At 60.0% G+C, this 21,041-nt stretch overlaps 1 protein-coding gene across 2 annotated transcripts in view; it reads left to right on the forward strand.

Annotated features, from left to right (window-relative positions):
* The first annotated feature begins 1,225 nt into the window (after positions 1–1,225).
* Positions 1,226–21,041, forward strand: part of Vav2 (vav guanine nucleotide exchange factor 2) — a 148,177-nt gene continuing 128,361 nt past the window's right edge. Inside the window, exon 1 of one of the 2 annotated variants that reach the window (XM_042680926.1) lies at positions 1,226–1,999. In XM_042680926.1, the coding sequence (XP_042536860.1) occupies positions 1,796–1,999 (204 nt within the window). In that variant the 5' untranslated portion in view covers positions 1,226–1,795. The remainder of the gene's footprint in view (positions 2,000–21,041) is intronic. The other variant, XM_042680928.1, reaches the window with a different exon arrangement.

Below are 21,041 nucleotides of genomic sequence, written 5' to 3' on the forward strand. Positions count from 1 at the left end.
GTCCTGGGCTCACGGGTCCTGGGCTCACCTGTCCTGCGCTCACGGGTCCTGCGCTCACCGGTCCTGCGCTCACCGGTCCTGGGCTCACGGGTCCTGGGCTCACGGGTCCTGCGCTCACCGGTCCTGGGCTCACGGGTCCTGGGCTCACGGGTCCTGGGCTCACGGGTCCTGGGCTCACGGGTCCTGCGCTCTCCTGTCCTGGGCTCACCGGTCCTGCGCTCACCTGTCCTGCGCTCACCGGTCCTGCGCTCACGGGTCCTGCGCTCACCTGTCCTGGGCTCACGGGTCCTGGGCTCACGGGTCCTGGGCTCACCGGTCCTGGGCCAGGCGGCGCGCGGGTGCCTCTGGACCTCTCCCCCCGCCGCGCTTGGGGAAGGGCACGCGGGCCGTGCGCAGGGGCCGTTCTCAGGAGAGGACCCCGCGGGGAAGGTCAAGGGCACGAGCCCCGGGGCGCAGGGCTCCCGTCGGGGCTGGCACTCTGACCTCCGTCCGCCGGGCGGTGGGGGCCGTCCTGACCGGCTGCAAGGGCGCGGGCCGCGCGGGGCTCACGGCGGGGCTGGGGGCGCCCAGGGGTCCTCGTCACGTGGGACGGAACGCGGCGCTCCGGAAAGGCACCCCGGCGCCTGGGAGCCGCGGGTCCGCAGCCGGAAGTGCAGCGGCGGCCGCAGCGCCGGAGTGACAGCGCCCGTCCTGAAGCGGACGCTGCAGGGCCGCGCGCAGCGAGCGCCCCAAAGCCCCCCGCCGCACCGCGCGGCTGTCACGCGGAGGCCCGGCGGGGACCTGGGCCCCGGCTGCCTGGGCCCCCGCGCTCCCTCCCACGTCGGCTCTGCCCTCCGCGAGCACGGAGTCCGGCCCGGGGGCGTGCTGCCGCCGCGGGCCCGGCGGACAGCGGGGAGCCCCGGCCTCACGTTACCCCACCCGGCAGCCTGGGGGCCGGAAAACCGTGGACCGGCCCTGCCTGCGCCTGGCTTTCCCGAAAGACCACGCGAGGGCGCTGCGCGGGACGGGGGCCCCGGCGCTCCGCGGGCGAGGGCGCCCCCAAACCCAGGTGTCTCCGAGCCGCAAACCCCGCCCTCCGCAACTTTCGCGGGGCAGGAAGTGGGGGAAGCGGAGGCGGCGCTAGGGTCTGGGCGGCGCCGGACCGGCCACGCCCACCAATCACAGGCAGACCACGCCCACCACGCACCGCCCCCGCCGCAACAGGCCACGCCCTCCGCCCACCACCGCCCCCCCCGCCCGTGGCCGCGCCCCCTGCCGCCCCCCCCTCAGCGCTCCCGAGCAGTCCAGCCGCGGAGTCCGAGCGCCGGGCGACCGTCGTCGAGCCCGCGGGCGGGGCGAACAAAGCGGCGGCGGCGCGGGCGGCCCAGGCGCGGGGCGCGCGGAGCGAGCGACCCGCCGGGTCTTTGTCTCGGGCGGGGCCGGAGCGGCGGCCGCCGCGGGGCGCCCCGAACGCAGAATGCGGCGCCCGGCGGGGCGGATCGGGGAGCGCTGCGGCGGCGGGCGTCGTGGAGCCCGGCCTGGGGCCCGAGCGGACTTGTGTGTGTGAAGGGGGGACCCCGGCGCCGCACGTGGGCGGGAGCGGCGGCCCGCGAGGAGGAGGAGGAGGAAGAGGAGGAGGAGGAGGACGGACGCGCGGCGGCGCAGCGCGGACCCGGGGCCGCCCGCCAGAAGCCCCGCCCCGGCCGCCGAGCCCCGCGCGGGCGGACGGGCGGGATGCCCGGCGGCCGCCGCACTTTGGCCCCGGCGCAGCCCTGACCGAGCCGGGCCGGGCCGGGCGCGCGGGCGCGCGGGCGCCATGGAGCAGTGGCGGCAGTGCGGCCGCTGGCTCATCGACTGCAAGGTCCTGCCGCCCAACCACCGGGTCGTGTGGCCCTCGGCCGTGGTCTTCGACCTGGCGCAGGCGCTGCGCGACGGCGTGCTGCTGTGCCAGCTGCTGCACAACCTGGCCCCGGGCTCCGTGGACCTCAAGGACATCAACTTCCGGCCGCAGATGTCCCAGGTGAGGGTCGCCCCGCGGGGCCCGCGTGCGGGCGGAGGCTGGCGGGGCGGACGCGGGCGGCGGCGAGGACCGGGCGCGCCCGCCGACCTTCTCCCGCCGGCAGTGGCCCCCGAAGGCGCGAAGTTGCCCAGAGGTCCCGGGCCGCGCCTCCAGCCCCGCCGCCCCACGAGGGTTCCCGCCGCCCCGGCAGCCGGCCGCGCCGCCCCGGCCACCGCGTCTTGGGGTTCGCGCCCGGCGGCCGGAGCCCGCGGGGAACCGGCGAGCGCCGCGGCCGGCCCCGGGCGGGGCGGGGCGGGGCTGGGTGCGCGGTCCCCCGGGCCGGGGTTCCCCGGCGCTGCCCCCAGCCCGGTCGGGCGCTCCGGGGTGGCCTTTGTCGCGGCGGCGGCACGCGTGTGGCCGCAGGGCCGGGCAGGAAAATGTCCGCGCCGCCGGCCGGGCTGCTTTTCTTGGCCGCTCGGTCGGAACTTGGCCGTAGTTGGGCGGCGTGGGGGCTCGCGGCCAGCTCCCCGGGGTCGCGGAGCCCCCGCTCCTCCGGGAGCAGCGGCAGCCCGGCCCGCCCGCCCGCCCCACTGGACCCCGGGGAACCGGCCCCGGGAGCGGGCTTGGGCCCTGACGTCCCAGCGCCCGGCTGCGGCGGGGCCACCGCGGGGTGGACGACAAAGGAGGGGGGCTTCCTCCGGGTCGGCGGTCCCATGGGGGGCCCCTCGGGGCGGAGCGGCCGGCGGGCAGGGCCTGGGCAGGTCCTGCCGTCCTCCCCACGGGGCTGGGGAGTGCTCACCCCATTTTACAGCTGGAGAAACTGAGGGGAGGCAGGGCTGCTGTCCGCGCAGCTGGGCTTTGTGAACCGCAGGGGGTGGGGTGGAGGCTGGCAGGATTCTGGCAGGTTCGGCCGCCTGGCAGGCTGGGGCCGGCCGGGGCCCCGAGGTGGGTGGGTCAGGCTGAGTGACAGGGAGGCTGGGCGGGGCACCGCCTGGGCTGGGGCGTGGCCGGGTCCTCCCTGGGGCGCGCAGTCGTGATTTGGGCAGGATGGGAGGGGGAGGGGCCGAGGCCTGCCGCAGGCTGGGCCTGGCCCCTGTGTTGGAAGTTGGTCCGGTCACCTGGGCCCCTGGAGGGCTTGGGGAGGGGCTGGATGTCAGGGAGAATGGAGGGGGGTGAACCTCTGTGGCCACATGCTAGCTCCATTACACCATTATCTCCCAGGCAGGCTGTAGCTTTCAGGGTCTCCTCGTTTCCCCCGTGTTGGGGAATACTATGGGGTGAGAGGGTTAAGCAGAATGGAGGCCGAGGATGGAGTTGAGCAGAATAGGTTGCTGAGGAACACTGCCGTGTTCAGTCAACGTTAGTGGGTTTTGTTCATTTGTACTGATTCTGGGGCTTGAACTCAGGACCTGGCCACCGTCCCTTAGCTTTTTCCACTCAAAGTTGGTGCTCTACCACTTGAGCTACAGCTCCACTTCTGGCTTTTTGATGGTCTGCTCTTGGCAAAAAAGGATCTTATGGACTGTCCTGCTCTGGCTGGCCCTGAACTGTGCGTGATCCTTGAATCTCAGCCTCCTGAGTAGCTGAGATTACAGGCATGGGCCACCAGCATCTGGCTCAATGTGAAGGATTTTGGGAGCATCATCTCCACACTGGCTGGTGTTACCCTTTGGGACTAAGGGTCGGTGTCCTTTCCTGGAGGGCAGGCTGGCCACAGGGCCTCCCCCCTGCCCCCCTCACCAAACCTGCCTGTCTCAGGTTAGGGTGTGGTGTGCCCAGTGGCCACATCTATATTCACAAGTAAAGAAGCCACTGTCCTCACGGCTGCTGACCGGCTGGCTGTGCAGGGTGGAGGGAGGGCAGTCAGCGCCTCTGTGGGTGCTGCTCTTTGCTGTTGGCAGTCCACAATTCTTACAGGGGAGGGAGATGTCCCAGATCACAGGGAAAATGGCTACGGCCCTTTTCTTTCATGCTGCCTTGGGCTAGGCACTAGCCCCGAGTAGTACGTCACTCCCGATTCCTAGACGAGACAGTTGAGTTCAGAGTTCGTTCCTGTGACCTGGCATGGGTCACCCAGCTAGTACCCCGTGACAAGACCAGCATAGGAACTCTGGGCATGGTTTCAAAAGATCTCCCTGTCCTGGGCACTGTGCTCACACCTGTAATCCTGGCTACTCAGGAAGCTGAGATCTGAGGAAGGAGGTTTGAGTTGAGCCAGCCCTTGGCAGAAAAGTCTCTGAGACTCATCTCCAGTTAACTAGTAAAAAGCCAGAAATGGAGCTGTGGTTCAAGTGGTAGAGCACTGGCCCTGAGTGAAGAAGCCAAGCAAGAGTGTGAGGACCTGAGTTCAAGCCCCAGTACAGGCATTAAAACAACAACAACAACCAAAAAACCTCCCTGCTCCACCTTACTATCATGCTGACTTGCTGAAGGACGCTTGAGCCACATTCTTTTAACTTTGCATGGATGCATCTGTTTTCTTGGGGTGTGCCTGTCTTCCATGGGACTCCAGAATGATGAAGGCTCCCCCTTTTCCCTTTCTCCTCTCCCCCTCTAGCTGTTGTGTGTTGCCTTGCATCAGCTCACAGGCCTTTGTGATGTCCTCTTCCGGAAGACCACATGGTATCATGGTAACATCCTGTAGGTGTGCATTTATCAAGCACCTGCTCTTTCGGGAGCCAGGTACCCAAAGATGGTGGGTCACAGGAGGTCCTAGTTGCCCATTTGGTTGTACTCTCCTGAAGCGGACAGGATATACTTTATTTTATCCAAAAATGCCCGGAAGCCACCTTGGGTTTAATTAAGCTAATTAAGTATGGCCACATACTTACGGCTGATCTAAGACGGGGACCCAGAGCAGTGGCAGCAGCTGTGGTTGAGAAGCCCCAAGGGGGCTGTGCCGCACACAGCCCGTGTGTTTGCTCTGCTGCAGCCCCTCTAAAAGACACCCAGCTCTGTCACACTCACATTGCCAGGGCCCCACCTCCTCGCCGGGACAGCAGTGTCCTGTCTGCAGGGAGGACCCAGCATGCACAAGACTGGGGACACAGGCCACCAGGGTTTGCCCCTGCCCCAGCATCATTCCCTCTGCTCGCTGCCTTTCTCCGCCCTTTCTCGGTGTCTTTTCCCTCACGCCCATCCTGTGCTGTGCCCTTGTGGGAAGCACCACCTCCTTCCAGCCTTGTTGGCCCTAGCAGAGCTAGGGTAGGGGCGCCTCCTCCAAGAAGCCTCCTCTGATTGCCTTTTTTTTTTTTTTGGTCGGTCATGGGGCTTGAACTCTGGGCCTGGGCGCTGTCCCTCAGCTCTTCAGCTCAAGGCAAGCGCTCTACCGCTTGAGCCACAGCGCCACTTCTGGTTTTCTAGTGGTTTATTGGAGATAAGATTCTCACCTACTTTCCTTGCCCAGGCTGACTTTGAACCGTGATCCTCAGATCTCAGCCTCCTGAGTAGCTAGGATGACAGGCGTGAGCCACCGGCACCCACCGGCACCCGGTTTCTGATTGCCTTCTGTCTTCAGACATTCGGATCCCAGGCCCTGGGTAGATTGAGAGCAGGAAGGATCTCCCTACCCTAGTGTGTTTTGGGGTCCTCCGGGATGTGAGTCCCTTGTTTCTGCCAGGGCTGCATTATCTCTGGGCTCTTCAAGTGTGCCTCCCCCACCCTCTGCATGGGATGCCGGGAAGTTTGGTTTATTTCTTCAGGGACTAACTTCGAAGCCCTGGCTCCCTGAGGAGGGGCAGGTAGGGGCCAGCCGGAAGTCTTGAGCGAGTGACATGTTCACTGAGAAAGTCGTCATTTGATACCCAAAGAGTTCCCAAGTGCATGCAGGAGGGACCGGGCACCAGCGGCTCACGCCTGTAATTCTAGACACTCAGGAGGCTGAGATCTGAGCATTGCAGTTAGAAGCCAGCCCAGGCACCAAAGTCAGCAAAAATAGCCCAAAGTTGAGCTGTGGCTCAAGTGGTAGGGCACTAGCTTTGAGCAAAAAATGCTAAGGGATAGGCCTCAGGCCCTGAGTTCAAGCCCTGGTACCGGCGCACACACAAAAGAATAAAACCTAAAACAGAACAACAGCAAAACCAGGAAGGTAATGCGGGGAGAGCGAGCCCCAGCAACATAGAAAGGCAAGCTGCTTCTCAGAGAAAAGGGGAAGCTCTTTTTTGGTAAGACTTAGGGCAATGTGTTTTTGGAGACTTTGGCTTTGTGCTGTTTCCTACAAACAAAGGCGCTCTCCGCTGTAAGCCCAGCCACCTGAGCTGCTGGCAGCAGGGCGGGTGGTCTGCCCCGGTGTCCACAGCCCCAGGCCAGGGCCTTCCAGCAACCTGGGAGCCTCAGCTGCCCCGCTCGCTTCCCCGGGCCTCGTGCAGTGTGAGTGTACAGTCTTGCTCTGATTTTCCCGGCCACTATGATTTGGAAGGTGGTACACAGCACCCCCCCATTGGGGTTCATCTGTCTGGCCGTGATTGCACCCATCTGTGAGGGGAGGTGTGCTCCCCGTCCTCCTCCTCCTCCCATTCGGGCTGCTGGGGCAGGGGACAGGACCTGGAGTTGAATGCGGGGTTGAGATGGAGTTGAGATGGGGTTGGTGGGTTTCTCCCCCATAGTTAGTTTCTCTTTGCAGGTACAGATTTAAAAGGAGATTTTCTCCCATTCTCCCCGTCTCCTGTTTTTCCTCTCTCTCTCTCCCCCCTCTCCTCCCTCTCTCTCTCACTTCTTCTCTTCCCCCTCCCTTTCCCCCTCTCTTCCTCTCCCTTCTTTTCTCCCTCTCCTCCCTCTCCCTCCCTTCTCCCCCCCCTCAGTTGGGGTCCCGTTTCCTCTTCATTGCTGCATTATGATCGCGTTCCTTCATTATTTACATTGGCACTGCATTGTCTCAGGGTGGACAGTGGGAAGTGTTCCAGGCGGGTGGCCTTCGTTCTGGCATATTCCAAGTCACTCTGGGAGCATTGCTGATTTTTGACACCAGGCAGCCCGGCTTCTCTGTGTTTTCTTTGTCCTAGTTGGGGAATCACCTGTTTCTCCAGTGAGCTCTGATTCCTTCGTGCAGAGAGAAGGGTGTTCAGAAGTGAAGGTTGGAAGGCTCCTGCTTCTCCTTCCCGGGGGCTTCCTGTACTGACTGGAGCTCACAGGTGTGTATGAGAGCACAGGTGTGCATGAACTTCTGCAGGAGCCTCCCAAGCACAGGGACTACAGGCAGGCACCACCTCCCCACCAGGGCAGAGCTGGCTTTAATGATTGATTTAACCTGCGTGTCCTTAGCAGGCTGTCCTGAGGGGTGTGTGAAAATAACATCCTTGTGGGGGGGTGCCCAGAATGTTATTTTTCTATCAGTAAAACACAGCTGTGCACACTCAGAACAAATGTGTCAAGAGTGCACCTGTGGGATTAACATTCCACGTGGGAAGCCAGGCATGGCTGCTGGCGTCTGTAATTCTAGAAACTCAGCCCGTGGTGTCTGGGGGAAGATTGGATTCAAGGCCAGTCTGCACAAAGTGTTTGAAAGAGACCCCATCTCAACCAATGAAAACCAGAGTGTGCTGGATGCCAGTGGCTCCTACCTGTAATCCTAGCTACTCTGGAGGCTGAGCTCAGACGATCACAGTTCAAACCAGTCTGGGAAGTTTATGAGACTCTTAACTTCTACTTAACCATCCAAACCCAGTAGTAGTTCAAGTGGTAGAATCACTAGCCTTAAGCACAAAAGCTCAGGTCTGTGCCTAGGCCCTGAGTCCAAGCCCCAGGATCAGCACATATCTACAACTCTCCCACAAAAAAACCAAACCAAAACAACCACGCCAAAAATTGGGTGTGGTGTGCATGCCTGCCACCCTAGCTACTCCAGAAGCATAAATAGATTGAGGTTCAGGGAAGCCTGGGAAAAAGTGGAAAACTTACTTGACAAGTGAAAACAAAATGGGCTAGGGTGGCTCCCATGGTAGAATACCTGCTTGGCAAGCACCAGGCCCTGCGTTCAAACTCTTAATTCCTCCCCCTCTGAGGAAAATGTTCTTCTCTGTGGACAATGATGGCATGGCTGAGAAGGCCTGTTTGGGGGCGTGGTGGGCTGATTGCAGAGTGGCGGTGGCTCTGTGTGGTGGGCATTTCCACGCTCGGGCAGGCAGCAGCAGTGGGGCCTGTCTGGGAGGGCCGGTGCGGGGCTGTGTGGAGCTGAGGCTCAAGGTCCACAGACCAGAGACGGCTGAGTGAGGGAGGGAGGGCGGCACAGCCTGGCTCTAGCGTGAATTGTTTGTGTACCATATCCTAATTGAGGAAATCTGGCTTTGGTGTGGCTCACGGTGAAACTGGGAAAAATGCTCGTGAAGCCATGGCCTGCCCCTGCTCTGGGCCTCGGGGATGTTGGGCTCAAAGAATAGGGAATGGGGGCCCTTAAGCTGAGCCTCAGCCCTGGGTTGGGGGTATGGATTCCCCAGAGTAATCCCCCCCCTACACTTCTTCCAGAAGCCGCTATCCCCTGCTGGACTGTGTGTGATTGATTTTTCTCCCCCTCCCTTCCTTCCTTCCTCCCTCCCTCCCTCCCTCGCTTCCTCCCTCCCTCCCTCCTTCCCTCCCTCTTCTTCCTCCTCTTCCTCCTCCTCTTCTTTTTATGCTGATACTGGGGCTTGAACTCTGGGTCTAGGCATTGTCCCTTCAAGTTTTGCTCAAGGCTGGCATTCTTCCACTTGGTCCACAGCTCCACTTCTGACTTTCTGGTGGTTAATTGGAGTTAAAAGTCTCATGAACTTTTCTGTCCTGGCTAGCTTCAAACCAAGATCCTCAGCTCTCAGCCTCCTGAGTAGCTTGGATTATAGACAGGAGCCACCAGCGCCTGGCAGTGATGCCCGTCTTTGAGGACACTTGTGAGAAGGAAGCATTTGTCATTTGGCTTGTTCCTTCTAGCCGTGTGTGTGTGTGTGTGTGTGTGTGTGTGTGTGTGTGTGTGTGTGTGTGTGTGTGTGTGTGTGTCCCCGTGTGTCCGTGTCCCCAGGGGCAGTGCTGAAGCTGCTAGACAAGTTTGGTGGGCCTGATTTAGGCAGATGTTGGACTCAGCCCTCTAGCTGTGGCCCTACCACTTCCAGTCCACCTGTCTTTCCCTCCCCCAGTCCGCCCAGTCTCTCTCCTACAGCTGAGCAGCCAGTGCTTTCTGTAAACAGTTAGGTATGACATTTTTAGGCTTTGGGGCCAGATGTTTTCTACCGAAACTCTTCAACTCCACTCGGGTAGCATGTGGGCCTTCTCTCACCTGCAGCCTCCAGCCTCCTGCCCGGCCTCTGTGCTGAGCCTCCAGCCTCCTGCCCGGCCTCTGTGCTGAGCCTCCTGCCCTCCATTTGCCACTCCCTACTGGGAAGCTCCCCCTGCCTGGTGTAGGGCTTGCCTGCTGTGTCTCCAGGCATCCAGGGCTCCGGCCTCAGCCATGCTGGCTCGCCAGCTGGCTCGCCCTGGGCCTTTGACCCCACAGTCAGCCCCCTCTTCCCACAGTGCTCTTCCTCTTTCTGTTTGGAGGCCTGTCCTGGGGATCCTTTCCTTGCCAGCTCCAGTCCCTGAGAATAAGTCCTGGTCCTCTGTCCTGTTCTTCGCCCACCGTCCAGAGCAGTTGTCTCCATTTGTACTGAAAGCCTGTCCAACAGGAAGTGCTGGACAGGAAGCGCCTGGCCTGTGCCAGCAGCGCCGCGTGCTGCCTGGATGGCCTTGAGCTGGCTGATGGCTGGGCTTTGTCCCTGGCTGGGTCCCCTAGACGACAAAGCCCGGCTTGGGGAGCCTGCACCCCGTGGTCCAGAGCAGCCCTGTGAGGGGACAGGCTCCTGGAAACGGTGAGTGCCCGCCCCGCCGAGTGTGAGGTAGGCCACACAGAAGCATGGAACCACTCAGCTGCCGTCAGAGCCCGATGGTGACAGGCTCCCTGGGGTGTGGCGTGCCACGGGGCCCCTTGACGAGTTGTCTGGGGATGTTGTGCCCAGGGCACCGCCATCATTGCTGGCTGGTGGACGTGGCCCTGGCTTGTCGCCTTCTCCCATGGCATCCAGAGCGGGACCACCAGGCAGCCACCTTCCTCTCCCCTCCCCTTCCCACCGGCCAGCTGGCTGCAGCGTGGCCTGGGGCAGGATGCCTGGTGCCCTGTGGGGTTCGGCTCAGATGGGGTGCTGTACAGCCACACGCACAGGTCTGAGGACACCCCGGGCTCATGCCCTGGGTATCCAGCAGCACTGAGTCTGAGGTGGCAGAGGAGAAGTAACCAGGACAGGGGGCCAGAGCCCGCTGGCTGTTAGCGCTCGCTCCCATGGGAGAAGCTCCGTGCCCTTGTTTCCACCACCTCCTGGCCAGGGGCTCCCAGGGGCTGGGTAGCCAGGGGGTGGGTGAATGCCTGCTCTGCTGTCGGCGTGGGCCAGGGGTGTGCCTGCCCCGAGCACGGAGGGGCTGGCGTTCCTGTGGCGGGGTGGTTCTTGAGCTGGCCTTGAGAACTGGAAGCCTGCGGTAGCTGAGGAGGAGATGGAGAGGGCTTTGTGTGTGCCGCGGCCCAGAGCTCCCCGCTGTGTGGCTCCTGTCCCAGGTTGTGGGCATAGTTCATGAGACCTATGTCCCACAGCAGAGAGGCGGGTATGTGCAGACACCGGGCAGCCCTGATGGTGAACGCAGCTGAGCGGGGCCTGGCCTGAGTCATCCCAGGTGGCTCTGGGCCGGCCGGGTCTGGGGGCTTCCTCAGTCTTGCAGGGTTGCCATGGCCCTGGCTGCAGAGACGTGTTGGTAGACAGCTCCAGGGGTGGTGGCCGGGGACTCCTGGAGGTTCGGTCCTTTGCTGGGTAGAGGGTGTTTTCCTTACTACCCAGCACTGGCACCTGGCGTCTGGAGGCCCCGCCAGGCACTGGGGTGGGCAGCTCTGCCCCCATTAATGGATGAGAGAAGAGAGAGGTGAGGGGTCGCCTAAGGCCCCGCAGCTGTGTGGGGGCTGGGGCTGTTGCCAGCCCGGCAGGTCTCTCCTCAGGGCTTCCATTTATTTATTTATTTTTCTGGCTCTGCTAGCAGACCAGGCCCTTGGCACTGCCTCTGGGCTGGTGGGAGGCTGGGAGGCGGCCCGGTGCCCAAACAGACGTGGCCCGAGACCTCTGGCTGCCTCTGGCTCTTAGGCTCTCTGAACCTCTGTGACCTCACCCCCTCCCACGGGAGGGCTTTCACTTCCTTGTCCCCTTTGTGCGCCATACCCGCAGCTGGACAGTCGCCAGGGAGACAGTGATCTATGTTGCTGACCACTGGAGGGGGAGGCGGGGAAAGGGAGGTTGGAGAAAGCCAGCGTGCCCACGGGAGGCTGGAGCCATTGCCATGATCTGAAGCACCATCAAGATGGGGCTCCGGCCAGGTGACGGGGCCCCTCTTGCTTTCTCTTGAGGGCTGCGTGTGTCTGGAAAGTGTCGGTGTGTGCTGGGTCTTGAACTCCGGGCCTGGATGCTGTCTCTTTATCTTGCTCAGGGCTGGTGCTCTACCATTTGAGCCACAACGCCACTTGAAGCTTTTTTTGCTGGCTAGTTGGAGAAAAGCATCTCACAGACTTTCCTGCCTGGGCTGGCTTTGAACTGTGATCCTCAGATCTCAGTAGCTAGGATTATAAAACATGACCCACAGGTGCTCAGCCTAAAGTGTCTTTGGTGCTCGGCCTACAGGTGGCTTCCGTGGGGTTCAGCTGATGCTGGCTGTGGGGGTGGCTGGGGAGAGGGATCCTCACCGCTGGTCTCGGAGCCCAGCTCTTGGCTCCTGCCTTTGTGTCTGTATAAGGAACTCTCCTGTGCCCCTTTCCCGCCTGTCAACATCCTGTGTGCGTTCCCATGCCCGTGTCACTTCCGCGCCTTTCCTGGGTGCTGCCCACTCAGGCTGAGCTGACCTGTGAAGACCCCTGGGGAGCCACTGTCCCATGCTGGCCCTGTCCCTGGGTGGAGGCCAGCGCTGCACTGGGCTCTGTTGCGCCTGGGTTAGAGTCCTGCTCTGCTGTTCCATGGCTGGCCTGAGGTTTGCCTTTTGGCTGCTTGTTGGACTAGCACTGGGTGTATCTCTGGGCTGGGTGTCCTCAACCTTGCAAGGGGCTTGATGAGAACTGGTGGTCGGGTCTGGTTGAGGACTGACCGAGGGGACCCCTGCTGAGCCAGCATCGGGCCTGTGAGAAGGGGCCCTGGATCCCGTGTTCCCCAGCAGAGGAACTTAGGGTGCAGCAGAGGCTGCTGGGGGCTGAGGGACAAAGCACCATCTGCACTGCGGGGGGCACTGGTCTGAGGAACCCCCCCCCCCGCCTTGCTTGGCCCCAGTGAGTCCCCTTCCCAACTGGACTGCCCACTCTGTGCCCGGGCAGGCTCCTTAGTCCAGTCCAGGACCCCTCCCCCTCCCTGTGTTCCCGGGGCCTCTGATGGCCTGGCATCCTGTCGCTGCCGCCCTCTTTGGCTCTGAGTCCAAACGATAAACAAGAATCTTAAACCCCAGGGGCTGAGGACAGGGCAGGTTTGCGTGGTGGCCGCCTGGGGTGAGGTTTCCAGAGCCTACCAGCTTCCGGGTTCACAAGAGCAGACACCGCTAGAAGCTAGAAAGTGTTTCTTTGGGGTTCTTTTCAGTCTTTATAGAGTTTACGTAAGGATTAAAGAAGTTTTAGCTGAGCAGCTGCTGGCCCCTGCAGACTTGAAGCCGGCCTCCCGCTGCTTGTTTTCTTTTGCAACATTGGTTTTCAAAGACTGAGGGGGACCCCTTTCCCTCTACCAGCCCTCCCCTCCGCCTTGGCCTTTCCAGGGCGGGAAGCCCCATCCTAAGCCTGTCAGCCCCAAGTCCTTTGGGATCTCTGCAGGGCTGTGGGGGTGCCTGCCTTGTTTTCTGCCACGGCAGTGCCACAGTGCCCCGTGGCTTTCTGTCCGACCTTCAGGGCTCACTGCAAAAGGGGGAGTGCCTTGAGGTAGAAAAGTGACAGCGTGAGTAGAGGGGACCCCAGACCAGAGGCACTGCAGGTGATTGGGTGTGGGCTGCCTGCATTCCAGCTATTGCTGTGTTCCATGGGCCTTTCCCTTCTCCCCAGCTCCTTCCCCGCCTTCTTCTACTAGCCTCCCCTCTACCAGCCTCCCTCCCAAGCATTATGTGCCTTGATTGCCCTGGAAATACATAGCATTTCCAGCAGAGAGAGAGAGAGAGAGAGAGAGAGAGAGAGAGAGAGAGAGAGAGAGTGAGTGTGTGTGTGTGTGCGCGTGTGCATGTGCGTGTGTGTGCGCGTGCGTGCTTGATCCCAGAGCCTCATGTTCTTGTTCGTGGCAGATATTCTATCACCACTTAAGTCCCACCTCTACTTCTGGCTTTTTGCTGGTTAATTAGAGATAAGAGTCTCTGGGTTTGGTCTGCCTGGACTGGCTTCAAACTGAGATGTTTGGATTTTAATCTCCTGAGTAGCTGAGATTACAGGCATGGGTCACCAGCACCTAGCTATATTTGTTTTTTCCCTCTTTCATTTGGAGATAGGGTCTCACTATCTATCCCAAGCTAGCCTCAAACTCAGTCCTCCTGCCTCAGCCTCCCCAGTGCTGGGATTACAGGTGAGCACCACTTCACCCAGCGATTGCCAGGGAGGTGCAGGCAGGTGTTGTCCCCATTCATTGGCCTAGGAGAGGAGGCTGAGGGCTAAGCCCCGCCTCCTGGAGCCACACAGCACTTAGAGGATGTGACCCGGCCTTCCTGCTTCCAGGGCTGGAGATCTGAGCCTCGCGTTGTGTTGTCTTCTTCTGGGTAGGGACTAGAGATGACCCTGGTCATGTGTAAAGCACTCCATCTTTAAATGCATAAGACGGTGACCGCTCTGAGCCTCAGTTTAGCCTTCTGCAGCAGCAAGGTGGTTGCCCCCCCCCCCCCCCCCAGATGTTCTGTGAAGGAGCCATTCATTGCCGGCCTTGCTCCTTTCTCCTGCGAGTGTTGCTCTTGCTGGAGGAAGCTGACGTGGGGGGCGGGGCCTGGCTGCAGTTGCTGGCTGACCAGCAGGGCCGCCTGGAGTCTGCAGGGCCCCTTCTTTCTCCAGGGGTGAGGCTGAGTGCAGGTGAGACATGAGGGCTTGCCCTTGCCCCTGGGGCCCAGGTGGCCACTTGGCCTTGTAGCCACTTGCTCTCAGCGTGCGGCGGGGCCTCCTGTCTGCAGGCAGCCCCTCCGCCCCATCCATCATCCCCTGGGAGATTTTGAATAATGGGGGCTCAGCTGGGTGCCGGCGGCTTATGCCGGTAATGGTAATCCTGGCTACTCAGGAGGCTGACATGAGAGGATTGTTGTTCAGAGCTAGCCCAGGCAGGAAAAGTCCTTGAGGCTCTGATCTCCAGTTAACCACCCAAAAACCTGAAGTGGAGGTATGGTTCAAGTGGTAGAGTACCTGTCTTAAGCAAAACAGTTCAGGAACAGTTAGTATAGAGTCCAGGCCCTGACTTCAAGCCCCAGGACCAGCACACACACAAAAATGTAACGATGTAGTGCTTCTTGGGGAGAATTTTCTGGAAACATACTGTCTCTGGAGCCCACCTGCTCCACCCAGCATTTCAGAGGGATGTCAATTTGTAGTGCAGGCCAACAAGGCTGGTGTGATTCCTGATTTAAATTGTGGGTTCAGGGGGTGTATGATGCGGAAAACGGGGTGTCCAGGTGTAAATGCATAATCAACCTGGCTGTAAGTCTCCCCTTTGCTGGTGGTGGTGTGTGAGTGAGATCATGACGGGGCAGCCTGGCTGAGAGGTGACCGGGTGAGGCCTGTGGAGTGGTGGGCAGGGCTGTCTTGGGGAGTCGGGTGGGCGTGGTTCGCACCCAGCCTTCTGCTGTGAATCCACCACGTGGGGCCTTGGCTGGTCCTGGGCTTGGAACGGCACACCCGGTGTTGCCTGCTGAGCTCCACCTGTGCTGTGGACACTTGCTTGAGGAGTTGGCCATTCACCTAGATGGGCCTGACTTTCTGCTGATGGTGGTACAGGGACCCACTGAGCAGCCACCGAGAGGCTCCGTGGACAGCTGGGGCAGGAACTGTAGCTCAGCCAGCTTCCAGCCCAGCCGCAGGGCCCTGCCCCTCTGCATACTGTGGGTGAGCCTTGTCCCGGGTCCTGGGGGAAATGATGGGCCCAGGCAGGAGGAGAGTGTCCCTGCCCCGTGTCACCTCCCCAGTGGAGGGAGACTGGCTCTCAGTCTTTCTTCAACATTGCCGCCTGGCACTGGGAAAGTACAGGTTGCTTCCTCATGAGTGACAGGCAGCTTGTCCAGCTAGGACAATGTATCATACTAGGGAAGGGCGTGGCTCAGAGCTCTCAACCCCTCCCAGCCCCAGACCCTGGGAGAGCCCCCCTCCCTTGCCACACGGTGTGGTGTGCTCAGCCCTCGGCCCAGTCTCTTGCCACACTGTGTGTCCCGGGCTGCGCCAGGGCTGCCCCGTCTGTGGGAAGACCCTAATAAAAACCAAGGGGTCCTGCAGGAGCTCCTGCCCACCCAGCTTTCTCTGCCTTGTTGATGCACCGTGGAGTAGCCGTTACAGTAGCGGTTACTGTGGAGGCTCAGAGCCTCAGCGTTCAGGGCAGGGAGGCTCGGGACTGCCCTGTGGCTGTGGCACCTGTCCTCAGTGGCATCACAGGCCCCTGGGACGCCAGGGTTTGTGTCTGTCTAAACACTGCTTCCCGTAAGTCGCACACCGGCAGCCTCTTTCTTTCTTAACTCATGTGTGTAATTTTTTTCTTTTTTTTTTTTTGAGAAAGGGGAAGATAGAATGTCTATATGCCATTCCCTGCCGACGCAAATAGAGCTGGGGAGAAATTTGCCTGACATCTCTTTGGGTGTATTTTGTGGTAATTTAGCTGTGTTTATGGAGGGAGAGCAGGACCGTAGATTGTAGCCAGAGAGCAGGGTATAATTTGTATTGACTGTTCTCAAGGGGAGGCTTGTGGTGGGGGGAGGGCTGGCACGTAGAGGCCAGGGCGTAGAGATGAGGGTGGGTGCTGGATCTTTGCACTTGGTCCCTTGAGGACAGCCCCCGTGTTTTCTGTGGCTGGTCCAGAGCTGGAGGTGGCTCTGAGGTGTGAGGCGCGTGGGCTGGGCGGAGGCCGAGGCCCAGGGAAGGATCTGCCCCTGATCTAATCTTGTCTATGTCGCAGGGATCTTTGAACGCACAGGGGTTGGGTGTGCTGCCTCCTTCAGGGAAAGAGGCAGCTGACCTGCCCTTGTGGTCAGGGGCCTGGCCCCGCCTTCGGCGTGGACCATCCAGCTGGCCCGTCTGTTGTGGGCTGGGTGAGGACTGCTGCCCCCTGCTTCCTGGTGAGCGCTCCGTGCGGGAGGCTTGGTTTCTGCTTCTTGTCTTGGAACTGCTGCTATGTGTGACAGGCGTTTTGGGGGCTATTGGGGCTCACTGTGTGGTGGGCTGGGGCAGTGATGCTCACTGCAGTTAGGTACTGGTGGGCCCCTGTCAGGGGCTGCATCAGGCATGGGACTCCCTAGACATGGTGACAGAGGACCTAGATGTTGGCCTGGGCAGTGCAGTGGGTGCTGTGCCCTGCTTGGGCCTCAGGGTCAGGTCCACTGCAGGTTGGGAGGGGCGGGGGAGACAAGGCCTATCCACAGGCTGTGTCAGCCCCACCCTGGGGTGTCCCCACCTGGCTGCTTTTCCATCTCTGCTGTTGACCATGGTTGGACTTACAGGCGATGGTGGATGGTCCTGGAGCTCTGACCACACAGCGGTCTCTTGCAGACACCACTCCAGGGCCATGACTCCACCCCCAGGGCCATGACTCCACCCCCAGGGTGATGACTCCGCCCCCTGGATCATCACTGCCCTCAGGACTTGGCTCCATGTTTGTCTTGTCTCCCCCTCCCCCCTTTCCTCTCCCTTGTTCATCCCCCAGTCTCCTTAGGCTAGCAGCTTTGTCTTCAGGTGGAGCCCTTCATTCAGGCTCAAGCAGGTGTGACAGTCACTTCCAGAAGGCACTAGGGGGCCTGAATTCCCCCCAGCACCCGTTGCATCTCAGCTGACACAAGTGCTTTGTAGAAGCTCAGCCAGGAGAAATCCCGGGAAACCTGTAAAAGTGTGTCTGCCGTTTTGAAGTGGGTGCTGCTGGGGAATGGAGAGGTTTTCTTTCTTTCTTTCTTTTTTGGGTCTGGTCGTGGGGCTTGAACTCTGGGCCTGGGCGCTGTCCCTCAGCTTTTCAGCTCAAGGCTAGCGGGCTACCACTTGAGCCATAGCACCACTTCCGACTTTTTTTTTTTTTCTTCTGCTTATGTGGTGCTGAGGAATCGAACCCAGGGCCTCATGCATGCAAGGCAAGCACTCTACCACTGAGCCACCTTCCCAGCCCCTGGAGAGGTTTTCTTAAGAAGGCCTCAGATTGGTTTTGGGGACTTCCTTTATTGCTTTCCATCTGGTAAAGCTTTGATTAGGAAACAACCTCGCACTGGTTCTGGGGAGACTTACCTTGCTAGAAACTTGCTTGATTTCTCACCCAGCAGTAATGGCTGCGGCCCAGGACGACCACACTGGGTGTTGAGCCCACGAGCCAGCTGTGTGGGTTCATCCTGGGGGACTGTCCTGCTGTGCTGGACTGGGCGCAGATGCTGTGGGGAGTAGAGGACGAGCTTCTCCTGGCCCCAGGCTGTTACAGGCTGCTCTTCCCCGCTCCCGGTGCAGCCTGCCAGTATCAGAAGGCAGAGAGTGGCCGCCCTAGATGCCCCATGGTGTAGGTTCATTGCTGACCCCACAGGAAGGGGCCTCATCTTTAAGGCCTCTGGAGTCGGGGGCATTGGTGGCTGAGATATGTGTGTATATACATGCATACGTACGTATGTGTGTGCGTATATATATACGTATATATGCTCTTAGGCTCAAAACAGGACTGCTCTGGCTTCATCTATCTCTACAACCCTGCCTACCTTCCTCTTCATGGGTCCTCCCTCCCCTCCTCCCCCCTCCCTCCCCCCTCCCTCCCCTTCCCTCCTTCTTTCCTTGGTTCCTATAAGTTGATGCTCGGCTGGAGATCACGTCCTTGATTATGATTATTTTGGCAACACTGGGCTTTGAAATGTACTAGGCTGGTGGTCTGCCATCGAAGCCACACAAGCATTCTTCCACTGGTTCGTTTTGAGAATGTCTCAGGTCCTGCCCGGGAGCATGCCTGAGCCCCACTATCTGCCTTTTCTGCTTCCCATCCTCTCGGGGATTGCAGGCAGATACAGTCTTAGGGTTTTTCTTTCAGAGGCTAGCCCTCAGAATGGCAAATGTGAGCCACGGTGCCCAGCCATGGGTTGAGAAGGAGGTCTTGAAAACATTTCTACCTACATTAGCGTCAAAATGTCTTCCTCTGGTTTCAGGAACAGCTGGATTACGGGCATGAGCCACTGGTGCCTGGCTCTCAATGGTGACTTGTTGACTGTTGCATGAGGAAGCTCCTTGTAGAGAGGAACCTTTCTTCCCTCTCCTCAGGTTCCTGCCAGGTCTCGGCACAGTGGCTGTACTGGATACCCAGAGTCAGAGAAAGTCAGAGTCAACCCTACGTTCAGCCTGGCTTCCCGGCTTCCTCCTCCTCTCTACATGAAGGGCCTTGCTTCAGACAGAGGTAGTGTGCCTCTTCATGGCTAGAAAGAAATGGTCCAGTAATAAACATGCGCATTTGTGATTCTTTTGTTTGTGCTGGTTCTAAACGGGCTAGAACTCTGGGCCTGGGCATACTGTTCCTGAGCTTTTCCACTCAAGCGATCTCTACCAGTTGAGCCATAGCTCCTCTTTGGGCGTTTTGGTGATTAATGGAAGATCAGAGTCATGGACTTGTTTGCCCAGGTTGGCTTTGAGCCATGATCCTCAGATCTCAGCCTCTTGAGGAACTAGGATTCCGGATGTGTGCCCCTGGGGGCTAGTTTTCTTTGTGATTCTTGATCAGTGCAGATGGGAAAAAGTCCTGCCTCTTCACAAGGTTAAGCTCTGCAAAATTTGCTGTGGAAGAAATAAATGTAAAATGAGCAGCCACAGAAGAGCCTCACGGGAGAGGAGTATCTGTGCCTATGCCGATCCAGGCACGCAGTGGCGTGTGGAGTAGAAAAGATGAATTTAGGAAGGTTAAAATGGCAAGTTAAACAAGCAAACAGCTTCTGACACCGACTTGGATGAGACCCTCCGTGGAACTGACTGTGTAGAGTGCTCTGTGGACCAGGCTTTCGTCTCGGGACGTACAGTGCTGGTCCCAGAGTCTCAGTCCCTGGAGCTTTGTGGTGGCTGCTGGAGGAGGGGCAGGGTGAGGCAGGGCCTGGCGCCGTCCAGGAGCTCCAGCTGCCCCTGGGGAGGAGCTGGCTGCTCCCTCCTCTGGTGGTGGTGGGGGTTTGCTACCAAGTGCCCATGAGGGTGGAGAGTGTAGTAGTGGGTGGGTGTGATTGGACTGGGGCCATGCTGTGGTGGACTGTCCACTCTGGCCCTGGCTTCCGGTGTTTTTGGTGGTGGCTGATGGACAGTGGCTGGGACCGTGGGGCATCGTGAAGGAAGCTGGGAGGTGGTGGCACTGTGGGCGGCTGGCTCAAAGTCAGTGCTGCCCCATGCTTGTCAGGTGCGCCCTCGGGGCTCCGTGAGTAATCGCTGTGGCCTACTGGGTGAAGACATGAGTTAGGGGGAGACGCCTCCCCCTTGCTCCTGCAGTGTGCAGGGAGAGCCATGCATGAGACTCCCGTGGAGTCCTAGGTTTGCCCAGGTGGCTCTGCCAGCCTCCTTGGCATCTGTCTAGTGAGGGACCAGGTTGTGTGTATCCAGGGTGGGCAGGAAATTTCTAGTCTCTTTTACTTTTTGGGGGCCAGTGCTGGGGCTTGAACTCAGTGCCTGGGCATTGCCCCTTACCTTTTTCACTGCAGGCTGCATTCTACCACTTGGGCCATGCCCTTGACCTCCTGTGACTTAGGCAGACACAGGTCATTGGCTTTGGGACTCTCAGCCCAGTATGACCTCATTTGAGAGCCTTACCTTAGTGACATCTGCAGAGACCCTTTCCTACTCAGGTGACATTTTGAGGTTCCAGAATGTAGAACACATCTGTGTTTTGGGGGTACAGTGGGCCTGCAGTTTCCCTTACACCGTGTTCTCTCCTTGGTCTGGGCATTCACAGGGTAGTGGTGTCTCAGCGCCGTGCTTCCTGTAGGGTTCAGAGCCTGCCCTGGTGTTTTCAGGGTCAGGAGAGAAGAGATGGAGCGATCACTTGGGGAGTGGAGGGGGCGTCAGCGCCGAGCTACTGAGGAGGCGGAGGAGGAAGCAGGGCTGGGCGGGCTGGCGTGGGGTCTGGATGCCCATTCCCCCAGCTCCCTCCCACCACAGGCTGGACCTGCGGTTTGGAGAGTCCATCCAGCCTAGTCAGTGAGAGCGCCCAGTGGGGAGGACGCGATGCCCCAGGGCCCCTGGCTGACCATTTTTGTCCTTCCTCTCAACTAGCGTCCCTGCTGGCCGTGGCCGCCTGTGTGTGTGTGTATGTGTGCGCACGCACACGCGCGTCCGATATCCCCGCTGGCCGTGGCCGTCTGTGTGTCCCCCGCTCTCTGGGGCCACAGGTTGGAGCTGCCTGCAGGTCTCAGCATCCCCACCCCGCTGCGCTCCGCTGCCCTCTCACTTCCCTTGGCGCCTCAGCCCCTGAAAATAACACCTGGGGTGTGCGTGCGTGCGAGTGAGTGTGTGTGAGTGTATGCTGAGGCAGCCTAGAGTTACAGCTGTCCCCAAGGGGTTGGCCGGGACCTTGCTCCTGGTACCTGGTGCGCAGTAGGACTTGCTGAGAGTTGGATGGGGCGGTGAAGGATGGATGGATGGGTGGTGAGGTCCAGAGCTCTACCTTGGCCCTGCCGCCCTTGCCGAGCCCGTTTCTTGAGTGTGTGTGCGTGTGTGTGTTCGTACTGATAGAGGGGCACATGCTGGGGTGCACCAGGTGCTCCTTCCTTTCTCGCTCTACCTGGAGGTTAGGCTTCTGACCCAGTGACCGCAGTTATTTTGGGGGAAAGGCCTCTAGGGAGCACAGCTGGCCTTTCTCACACATGTTATCAGATTGAAACTGCAGAAATAACACCAATGCCCAGCCTGAGGGGCTGGAGGAGG

The sequence above is a fragment of the Dipodomys spectabilis genome, unplaced genomic scaffold, assembly GCF_019054845.1.
Source record: "Dipodomys spectabilis isolate Male_0828 unplaced genomic scaffold, ASM1905484v1 ptg000067l, whole genome shotgun sequence".
Lineage (NCBI taxonomy): Eukaryota > Metazoa > Chordata > Mammalia > Rodentia > Heteromyidae > Dipodomys > Dipodomys spectabilis.